The 11772-nt window shown below is 37.5% G+C and overlaps 1 protein-coding gene across 1 annotated transcript; it reads left to right on the top strand.

The window, feature by feature from the left end:
• The first annotated feature begins 7450 nt into the window (after nt 1-7450).
• Nucleotides 7451-8545, top strand: LOC109206856. Its single transcript, XM_019369717.1, has 3 exons — nt 7451-7690; nt 7808-7921; nt 8000-8545. Exons 1-3 carry the CDS (start codon nt 7580-7582, stop codon nt 8204-8206), a joined length of 432 nt encoding a protein of 143 aa, XP_019225262.1. The 5' UTR covers nt 7451-7579; the 3' UTR covers nt 8207-8545.
• Nucleotides 8546-11772: the final 3227 nt, after the last annotated feature.

The raw sequence follows: 11772 nt of genomic DNA, 5'->3' as shown, positions 1-11772 counted from the left end.
TCGTGATTTTTAATCCCGTTGAGCTGAGAATTTTGCACGTAAAATTCCTCTGTGTCGTTTACTTATTGCAGTGTGCGCGTGTTCTTTATTTGCTGCCGATTTACTGTGGGAACAGATAGAGGACCTGGTTCCCTATACTGTTTGGTTTTATAGTCTGTTGTTTACTGTGGGAACCGATAGAGAACCTGGTTCTCTATACAGTTTGATAGACGCTTAGTTTCTATCAAATGTCTTTGTTAAAGGTGGTTCTTTAGAATAACTGCAAAAAACGACGGCCGCCACCTAAAAACCCTTAATGCCAACACTTGCCCCCCCATAATCGTTCCACCAATATGCCACTGTGATTTTCATCTAATTCTGTTTTTTCAACCAATTAAGTTGTATGTCTTTGGTATCGTCTGCTCTCTATAGTTGTATGTGTTCTGTATGATTGTGAGTTGATGAGTTTTTTTGTATAATTATTTTTATTTTTCTTTCTATTCGTGACTGGTATGGCTTTGCGATGAATATTAAAATGGATGATGTTTCTCGTACGCTTGAAGAGCTAGAATTGTTGGATTTGGGAGAACCATAGGCCACAAAAAAAATCGATTATGATCTTTGTCTAGTAGGCAGATTGCTGGTGGATAGCTTTATCAATGTTCATGCAATAAAAAAATACTCGGGGAAGTATCTGGCATCCTAGGCGACATGTGAAAATAAAGGAGTTGAGAGGCTACTGTTTCCTATTTTTCTTAAACTATGAGTCTGATATTCAACGTGTTATTGAAGGAGCACCCTGCTCCTTCAATAATCATCTACTAATATTAAACAGTCTATAAAAGAGAGAGCGTTCGAAGCAAGTGAAATTATTCTATTGAGTTCTAGGTTCAAGTGCATGATCTTCCTCCGGGATACATGTCTGGGGCACTTGAACCTAGAAACCTATTATTACAGAAAACCCTAATATTTTTATGCGTATAAGGGTCGAATTCATATTTGAAAGCCATTAAAACATTCTAAGAAAATTGCCAGGTGTGGAGAAAATAATGATGCTATTATTTTGCTTTATCTGTGATTTTTTGGAACATGAGGATTATACTTGTCAGACTAATTTCGTGTTATCATAAGACTAGATCGTTAAAATTTGAGGGTCTTGGCTAAGGGCAGTAACAAAGCAGAGAGTTCAGGCGACGCGGCTGTTTCAGTTGAGCCCAGGGGCGTACACATGATTTCTTATAAGCGGTGTCGATATTTAACGAAATAGATGAACAATCCAATATAATGACATTATATACTAAAAAATTAAAATTCGGGTCATATTAATAAATTAACGTAAAAACTCAAAATTTGATACAGTGTTAATAGAAATAACACGATGGTAACTTCTCCCAGAAATTCGGAGTCACAAGTACATGAGCAACTAGAATACTACATAAATAGTCTGAAGCAAAGTACAACTATTTGTGACTAGATAAATGGTAGAATAAATAAAGAAGGGGACTTCAGGGCTGCGGGTGCCGTGCAGCTATACCTCAAGTCTCCAATACAGCTGAATATGAGTAGAACACCACTAGACGCCAATGGGATCAACACCACTATCTGCACAAGAAGTGCAGAAGTGTAGCATGAGTACAACCGACCCAATGTACTCCGTAGGTGTCGAGCCTAACCCTGACGAGATAGCGACGAGGCAATGACAGGACACCTACGTAAAATCATGTACAAATATATACATAAAGCAAAAAAATAACAAGTATGACAATTAAAATATTAATTGGGAGGGGGCATGTAGAAAGGGTTATACGATAAGAACGGCAAGTACATAACCATCAAATAATCTTTCTATGATAAACAATAAAAATGCAACCAATTAAATCCTCAACCGGAAACCAAGTAAAGCAATGAAATCAACAATAGCACGGCATCACCCTTCGTGCTTCTACTCTCGTCATCACCATGTAATATTATAAATAAAATGGCACGCCATCACCCTTCGTGCGTTTGCTTTCAACCTCACATGATATGATAAATGATGATAAGCACTCATATGCACGGCATCACCCATCGTGCTTTAATCCTCACAATCTCTCAAATAGATGATAATACATGCAAATAATGCACGGCAACACCCTTCGCGCTTTTCACTCTTCCTCACCAAGCAACAATACAAATATGAGTTAACAATGCAAGGCGGAAAGCAATTTCACATCAATTATAGTGCTATGATAACAAACTCAACTTTTAAAATTTCCAACATCTTTAAAATAAATAATAAATACTAGGTGGATAATTAAAGAAATAATAATCTAACCTAAGCATGAAAAACATAGGCAAAGAAAGAACATAATACAATAAAATAATTTTCACCCGCATGCTATAAGACAATAACAACGTATATATACTCGTCGCCTCACATATACACCGTCTCTGCATATAATTCACGTAGCAAATAGACCAACAAGTCCTAATCCCTCAAGTCAAGGTTAATCACGACACTTAGCTCACTGTGCAACCAAATCAATGCTCAACCACGGCTTTTCCTCTAGAATTAGCCTCCAAACCAATCAAATCTAGTCTAATATAGTTTAAAATAATTCAAAATAGCCTTTAGAAACTACCTACGAGTGAAAAAGATTCAATCTTTAATGATTTTGAAAAAAGTCAACAAAAATCAACTCCAGGCTCGCTTGGTCAAAACCAGAGATTCGGAGCAAAATCTAATTATCCATTCACCCCGAGCCCGGTTATGTGATTTGTTTAGAAATCTGACCTCAATATGAGGTATAAATCTCAATTTTACAAAATCCTCAATTTCTACCCAAATCTCTAATTTTCACCATGAATAATCCTAGATAAAAGGTTAAAATCAAAGAATGTTTATGAAAATGCAATAAAACAAGTTAAACTTTAATAACCAGTGAAGTTGGGATGAAAAATCTCTTCAAAATCACCTCTAGGCGAGGGTGAAAAATGATGAAAATCCTGAATTTCAGCTATTTATAATAATTGGGCATTAGGTGTTCTTCGCGTTCGCAAAACACCTGACGCGTTCCCGAAGAACAGCGGCACAAATGGCCTATGCGTTCGCGATTAACCCTTCGCGTTTGCGAAGGCTTAGCTCCCTCCTCGCCTTCGCGTTCGCGAGCCAAGGTCGGCGTTCACGTAGAGTATCAGTTCGCCTTTCCCCCCGACCCAATAACTCTTCGTGTTCATGAGAGGACGGTCGCATTCGCAAAAGGTAAGCCCCCAACTACTTTGCGTTCGCGACCTAGTCCCTGCGTTCGCGAAGAATAATTTCGCCCAGCCCCAATTTCCCTTTCGCGATCACGAGCAGGGGTGTGCATTCGATTTATCGATTCGATTTTGACCCTTATCAATAATTACTTATCGATTATCGATTTGTACATATGCTTATCGTTATCGTTTCAATAAGGTTTCGATTTTTTCGATTTCGATTTATCGATTATGGGGGCTTATCGATTCGGTTATCGATTACACCAATAAGAAAATTTGCGGGATTCCACGGAAAGTATATCGCTATAAACGCGCCTAACTAATATGGACAAAAAGAAGCTAAAATAAGACGAACACCATTTATAATATAAAAATTGTGTCAACAAGCACATGCAACAAAACTAAAATAAGGGATCAAATGTATGCCACCAACACTCCAGCGGTATAAGAAAAACAAAACAAAACAAAACACATCATCACGGCTAATTCTGTTTTCCATTAATTTGAACTTCATTCCCTTGATCTTTAAATATGATCATTCCTTAAATGTGGTAGAGGAAATAATAGGGTAAGGGACTTAGGGTAAAGGAAAGGGTATAGATTAGGGAAAATAATATTGTATAGCCGCTTTCAAAATAGTAGCGGAATATATATACATTCTGTATGTTATATTAATCTACACAAATAGGTAATTACTCATTTAACAAGTGTCTACAGTCTAGGGGTGTGCATTCGATTTATCGATTCGATTTTGACCCTTATCGATAATTACTTATCGATTATCGATTTGTACATATGCTTATCGTTATCGTTTCAATAAGGTCTCGATTTTTTCGATTTCGATTTCGATAACAAATAATCGATTCGATTTATCGACAAACCGATTCAAATGCACACCCCTAATATAAATTCATCCACTTCAAACCCTAGGGTTTCTCTACACTATCATCATACTACAAACTTCTGCCACCAAAGTCTACACAGTGACGAGGCCAACACCACCACCACCACCTGTATGACAAAATGTCGGAATCACTAGTCCTCCGCGGCATATTGAGGGCCCACACTGACTGGGTCACCGCCATCGCCACCCCAATTGACAACTCCGACATGATCATCACATCTTCTCGTGACAAATCCATCATCGTTTGGTCACTAACAAAAGACGGCCCACAATACGGCGTCCCCCGCCGTCGCCTCACTGGCCACGGCCATGTCGTCCAAGACGTCGTCCTTTCATATAATGGCAGGTTTGCACTCTCCGGTTCATGGGACGGTGAGCTCCGTTTATGGAATCTTTGTCACGACCCAAACCCCGGTCGTGATGACGCCCAACACATTGTTAAGCAAGCCCGACCATTCAACAACAAATCTCAACTTATGATAATTCAGGAATTCGAGCACAGATACTAAATTACTAAACCATCTTATCAAACTACTATGAGCACGGGGTAGTATACTGAAAACCAATAAAAATACTAGAACATAACTCAAAACAGGATCCGGTGTCACGATTACGAGCCTCTAATACAGAGTGTCATCCTATAACAAGACTGTCTAAGAAACGGAATAATGAAAGATAGGGATAGGAGGGAAGGATCAAGGCTGCGAACGCCATGCAGCTACCTCGATGCTCCCGGTGAAATGCTGCTCAGCTAGACAGGTCCTCCCTCAGACTGTGATGCACCTAAATCTGCACACAAGGTGCATGGAGTAAAGTGAGTACTCCGACTCAGTGAGTAATAAGCATAAATAATAACTGAAGATAAGAAATCACAAAATGAAACACAAGGCAACTATAACGGGCAGTACCAAACCTTTAACAGTGAGACCGGCAAGTCAATAAAGTAATAGTACAGAAAGAACCATGACAGGTAACAAGTAAGGAATGATGCAATGATGCAATGCAATGCAAATACCGGTACACTCAGGTACCCACTGCGGCGTGCAGCCTGAGCCAACCATATATTTTACGTCGACGGCGCTCACTGGGAGTGTGTACAGACTCCGGAGGGGCTCCTACAGCCCAAGCGCAAATAAGCCATCTCATGGCACTAACCAGGCCTCGGCCTCAATATCACATAGTACTGCTGTGGCGTGCAGCCCGAGCCATCCATAAATCCAGAAATCACAATAAGCCCCTCGGGCACTTTTAAATCAGTAATCCACAGCCCAAAATATCATTTAAAATATCCTTTGAATTTTCAAGTTTAGAAAAAGGGGCTGAGTTTGCAAAAATAGTACTTAAAACCTTGGAATGAGGTTAAACAATGTGCAAGGTATGCAAATCAATGAAATCAATCCCTGAAGGATCCAAATAACCGGCACGAAGCCCAAATACAACAGTCAAATCCAAATAACGATGATTTCCAACAAGTTCTAGTAGAAAAACAGTAAAACATCACCGGGACGGACCAAGTCACAATCCCCAGTAACCAACAGCCCCGCACTCGTCATAGAGCGCGTGTCTCGCCTCAATATAGCGGTACGATGTGAAATTCCGGGGTCTCCAACCCTCAGTACATCATTTACACCCATTACTCACCTCAAGCCGGCCCAAAAGTCTAGCTCGCTATGCCTTTTCCTCTCGAATTGACCTCATCATGCGTCAAATCTGATCAAGACCACAAGGAATACATTACAATAGGCTAAGGGGATATAACCCAATCGAAAAGACTCGAAAAGCATCGAAAATCACGAAGTTGGCAAAACCCGAGCCCCCGGGCCCACTTCTCGAAAAATTATAAANTTTTTTTTACTTTGTTTTGCAGCAGCTAGAGTGGTCTTCGTCGTCGGCGGAAGCAGCTCCTCAGTCGACTTCTCCGGCATTTTTTTCGTCGAGGTAAGTGTTTCGTTAAACCACATTAAGTATTAGAAATCTCATTGTTTGATTACAAAATAAAAAAATAAAAGGAATAAAGATATTTTAAACTTCAAAAGGAAGATTTTCTTTCAGAGAAGAAAGTAACCGAACGCCCTCTTTGACCAAGACGTGAACTCATATTCTTCTTTTTTTTTTCAAAATCTCTCAATAGATCAAATTACAAATCTTTTGAAAAATATGTCAGAAAGTAAATATAGTGTAGATTGCTATAATTGTCCAATTTGAAATTTGTACTCTGTTGATGTCAATATGACAGATGTTAGAATTTAGCATCCTAGGAGTATTTATTTCTCCTAGACTAGATATTCTTTGTGAAAATTGAGAGAGGGCCAAATTAGCACATTAATGCAACTTACTCCCGACAATTGATTGATAAGATTAGCTTTCAAGAAATTAAAGCTTCTCTTAATTATCCAAAGAGAGAAGAATATGTTGAATTAGGTATGGTTGAAATTTTGGGTTAAACAAGAATATGTTAAGAATACATGTCCCCTCATAAGCCCGAATTTAAATTTTATGCTAAATAAGTAATTCGCTAAGCTTATAAGCTAATTAAACTAGCTTAATCCTATCATAAAGATTAGAAAATTATTTAATCCTACAACTTCACAAGACAAATAATGATTTGTTTAAAGTGAGAAAATGACCGATGAAGATTAATTTTTCCAAAAATTATAATCAAAGAAACATATAAAATAATATAGTAATATTTCTATATTCACTTTTTAGAATGATATTAAATTTAATTTTTTTCAATTTCAACATGAAGATTAATTTGTAAATTTGCAAAATTATTAATTAATTTGGATTATATGAATATTTAAGATGCTATTCAAATTTAATTAGCATATTTAAAGACTTATATTATTTAGAATAGGGATTAATATGAGATTTCGAGTGTTAAAAAATATTAATTTAAAAAATAAAATATATTAATTAAAGTGCTTTGACACAGTGATATATATATATTTCTAAAAGGATCCTTTGAAGGAGTATAACTTTGTAACCTGTTTAAATATCTCATTTATAAATTTCTATTTGTGTAGATGGAATTTGTGCATCGTAGATGGATGTATAATAGGAATCATCTTAATCGTGCGGGGTTGAGGGATGAATTTATTGAATGAGGTTGCTGAATTTATTGCTAAGGCTCAAACACTTGATGATTTTCTTATTGGAGGAAGGATTAGGTGTCCTTGTGTGAAATGTAAGTGTGTTAAGTTATTGAAATCAGACGAAGTTAAAGTCCATCTCTACAAGAAATGTGGAATCAATTTAGGGTATATATTAATTATATTTATTTAATAATTATCGTCTTCATCTAATGTTACTTTTTTATATTGCAGACAAAGTGTACATGACATCCTCAGCATCAAAATGAAATAAATAGTATTTTCGAGAAGAAAGCTGGTATTAGGATTAAAGATACTATGTTCGCTGCTCGAAATTCCGGTAAAATATCGGACTGGTTAAGAGAAGATGTTTGAGATAAACTTCTTGAGAAATGGAATACCCCAGAATGGCAGGCAAAGAGTTAACAAGCAAAGGCAAACCATGCCTCTAGTAAAGGTGGCTCGTTGCACACAGGAGGTTCGATTACTTTTGCTGCCCATAAACTAAGATTGGGATGTACTTATAAAAATATTCTTAGTTTTACATATAGAATTTTACGTTTGTAATGTCTAACTCATACTTTTTGTTATGAAGGAAAAGGAAAGAGAGCGAGATATGAGTCACGCTGAGGTCTTCGAGGAGATGCATAAGAAAATGAAGAAGGATGGTACAAGAGAAACCGGGTGGAGACGCGTGCGTCATACATATGTAAAATTCTAACTTCATAATTATTTATGGTTTATTAATATTAGTTTGTTTACATAATAGTTATGTTTTTCATTTCAGGAAGATTATCATAAAAGGTTGGAAGAATGGCAACAAACTCAGCATCTTTCAACTCAACCAACACCTGATGAAATGGCTTCGTTGTGGACAGAGGCAGCGGGTGGAGTAAACAAAGGCAGAGTCTACGGACTAGGAGTACGTCGACCTACAGGTCATCCAAACCCACTCTTAGCCAATTCTTCATCTTCTTCTCAAAATCAAGAATAAATGGATGATATGAGGTCGGAAATTCGTGATTTGGAGCAACAATTGGACTCCCAATACGGAACATTTGTTAAGATGCAAAAATTCATGAGAAAACATGGGCATGATTTATCTGATGATGAGGATGAACAAACTGAATCTGATGTGCTGTAGTTTAGTTGTGATGTTTTGGTTGATTGGTAAACTTGATTGTGAGAGACAACTTTATGTATTGTTTTTAAACTTGAATGCGGGCTACTATTTGAATGTTTTTATGCCCAAAATTGTTAGATTTAATGGTTGGTATAAGTTGTGTTAATGGTTGGCATTGTTGGTTTATATTGTGTTAATGTATTGTTGGTTTAGATTGTGTTAATGTATTGTTGGTTAGTATTATTGTATTAATGTATCGTTGGTTTATATTGTGTTAATGTATTGTTGGTTGGTACTATTGTATTGTAATAGTTTGACAGGTGGTGTAGCTCGAAATTGGGCAGAAATCTACCCAATTTTATACAAAAATCCGACTAAATTCCGACGAAAATAGTCGGACAGCTGCCCAGATTTAACCATAAATTCCCAGATTTTCGACCGATTCGGTCAAAAAATTAAAAAAATATATATTATTCAATTGTTTGCGACGGATTCCGTTGGAAAATAAATAAAAAATTAATTTTAAATTATTAATTTTCGACTGATTCAGTCGGAAATTTAAAAAAAAACAATTAATATTCAATAGTTTTCGACGAATTCTGTCGGAAATTAAATAAAATTTAATTTTTAATTATTATTTTCCGTCCGAGTCGGTCGGAAATGATATATTTATATTATTTAATTTTAAATAAATAATTATTTTATTTGTTTTAATACGACTGATTCAGTCGGTAAATTCCGACCACTTTGGTCGGAAACGTGAAATATTTGGTACTTTTGAAATTTGCGACCACTTCGGTCGGAAATTATCATGATTTCCGACCGAACTCCGACCGTTTTGGCGGTTGAAAATCTGCCATTTTCCAATAGTGCTAGTTGGGTTCTTGATCGGTGTGTTGTGAATAACAGTTAATAGAACTATTTTCATCTTTTAAATTCTTTAATTTTATTACACTCATTTATATAAGAATAATTTTGGTTTGATAACTCATGGCTTATTCATTTTGATATTACAAAGGTTGTGACAAAGGTTGGTGTATTGATTCTTCTTCTTCTTTATAATACCTCCAATAGTGCTCAAGTCCTCTCGGATTGTAGCAAAAGGATGAATGGTGATTTTTTTAAAAACCTAAATGAATTCTTTGCTCAGCTTTGATTATTCGCAGAAGGCGTGATTTGGATAGTGTTGATGCGGTTAGTGTTTACCTCGAAAATACGAGTAACAATTAAATTTGATTTGTGGTTTTAAAGATATGTGATTTAGTTCAATACCAATTAATGATCAAGAAGTATGAAGTATAAATGAAAGAAATAAGTGAATCAAACCAGTATACTTAAGCAGTTTCGACCTCGAGCTTAGTGACCTTGAGATGAACCAAGAACAATAAAGTAGGAACAATAAAGAGAAAAGACAAGTCTGATGAACAATGAGCTAGAAAAGTAAGATAGTATATTCTTTGCCAATGATTAGATGATGTTTACAAATGATTGGGGTCCCCTTTATATAATAGGGGAACCCTAAATAAGGTACATTTCCATTTACACTAAGAAATCTTATTGGGATAGATGTCTAACCGCCTAGTACGGAATCGTATAATTCTATTCCGGGATTTGCGCCATGATTTTGGGGACGTGGCAGGAATCTCGCTCATACTGTTAGAAATCTATAACGACAATATTTCGGGGTCGAGCATACTCGGCTTCGGTGTTCATCGTACTTCGATCCTCGGGCATTGCATCCTATCTTCGAGCTCGAGTCTGGTCCATCGGGCTCGAACTCAACCTTGCCTGAACTCGGTCTTAAGACGATCCCTCGAGCCTATAGATCGAAGGCATATGATTTTGACCGTATACAGATAGTCCCCGCGTTTCTTAGAGTAGGTCGATAAGAAACGATTTGATCTTCGATGCTCTGACGCCTTGATCCTGATGTCAATCTCGTGATATCAGCGGTTGAAGTGACTGAAAGGTCGCTTTCGTGCAGTTCCCAAAGTCATTAATTGGGGGCGGCTGACGGTCGGCTATTTGGCTTCCCCAATACGCTTAAGCGACTTCTACAAATAGGTCAACTTCACAATTTTGCAAACTTTACTTCTCAAATCGTTCTCAAAATCTTATTAGCTCCTTCAACCTTTCTGAGTTCACCCTTCTCGCAATTTGTTCTTACTTCATCATCACCCTTTTCTCTTCTCTCGAATTTCCAAACCATAATGGCTAAAACATCTAAATTTATTCCCCAAAAATAAAAACAACCTCTTCATCATCGCGGCCGGCCAGAAGTAAAACGGTGGTGCCACCTCGTATCGAACTGACGCTGAAGCCGCTAACACTCGGGCAAAGGAGATCTCTGTTGTGGCTGAAGTTAATTATCATGTGCACTCGACCATGCCAGGCGACAGTCCCGAAGAGAAACCCTCGAGGAGGTGCACGCTCGTGGCTTCGACCTCTCAGCCGACATTGAAAAAGCAAAGACTTTGGAAGAAGAGGTTGCCGTTTTGCTTTCTGAAGAGGAGGATTCAGCTAGTGGCTCCGATAGTGGAGGAGATGAAGATGAAGTCCCCGAGGAGAAGGTTCCCGAAGACACGGCTCCCGAACATGCAGCTGCCGAAGATGTGGCCCCGGAGTAGATTTAGGTTTCTTTATTTTGTTTTTGTGTTTTTGTGCAAGGACCCCTCGTGAGTATTGTAAAATATGTCTTTAAGCCCCTCTTATAAATATAAAAGGATCTCTTTGCTTCATCTTCGATTCCGTATTGTCTTTATTTTGTGAAAATTTTGATAACTTCAATGACCAAGCGAGCCTTGGCTCGGATTCTTAATATAACAACCTTTAGGTTTTTTAGTGATCAGCGTGTGATCCTCGAACTTAGAATATAATACCTCTTAAGGGTTTTGTTAGTCTTCGAGCTATGCTTAAATTGATTTGGCACGAGCTCGGGATAACGGGACTCTTGAGTCCGAGTTGAGTGAGAGCAAGGTCTCGAACACCATATGTTTTGGCCCTTAGGCTCTTTTATATCGGCCCTTAGGCTCTTTTGTATTGGCCCTTAGGCTCTTTAAGTTGGGCCAATTCATCCTTTAAAGCGACTATAATTTTTCCCTCTTTTCGGCTAAAAGACTTAGTGAAAATTTATCTATGCCTTAGCATGTGTTTTTTGTACCCGTTGGGTTTTTCGCAGGTTCGACGTATTGGAACCTTATTAGTAATTTGTTTATGTAAACATAATCGAATACCTCTTGAGGTTATTTCGAAGGCTGATGTTATCGAAGCCTTTAAATTATTCGAGGGCTGATTTTATCGGAGCCCTTTATCTTTTGCTTTTGCCGAGGGTAGCCTGATTTAACCGGTTTTCTCAAAGTGTTTGAAGGCCTTTAATTTTATGGCGGAATTCGGACGTCTCCGAGCCGCATTATTTAGGCCGTAGCCTTTTTATATGA

This window comes from Nicotiana attenuata, unplaced genomic scaffold (assembly GCF_001879085.1).
Source record: "Nicotiana attenuata strain UT unplaced genomic scaffold, NIATTr2, whole genome shotgun sequence".
Lineage (NCBI taxonomy): Eukaryota > Viridiplantae > Streptophyta > Magnoliopsida > Solanales > Solanaceae > Nicotiana > Nicotiana attenuata.
This window is presented reverse-complemented; position numbering and strand designations above follow the sequence as displayed.

Excerpts from the sequence above, each read along its gene's own strand:
- LOC109206856 (XM_019369717.1), top strand. The coding sequence starts at position 7,580 with ATGTTTGAGATAAACTTCTTGAGAAATGGAATACCCCAGAATGGCAGG. Across the intron at positions 7,691-7,807 it reads TGGCTCGTTGCACACAGGAG|GAAAAGGAAAGAGAGCGAGA; the intron begins GTTCGATTACTT and ends TTTGTTATGAAG. Across the intron at positions 7,922-7,999 it reads GACGCGTGCGTCATACATAT|GAAGATTATCATAAAAGGTT; the intron begins GTAAAATTCTAA and ends TTTTCATTTCAG.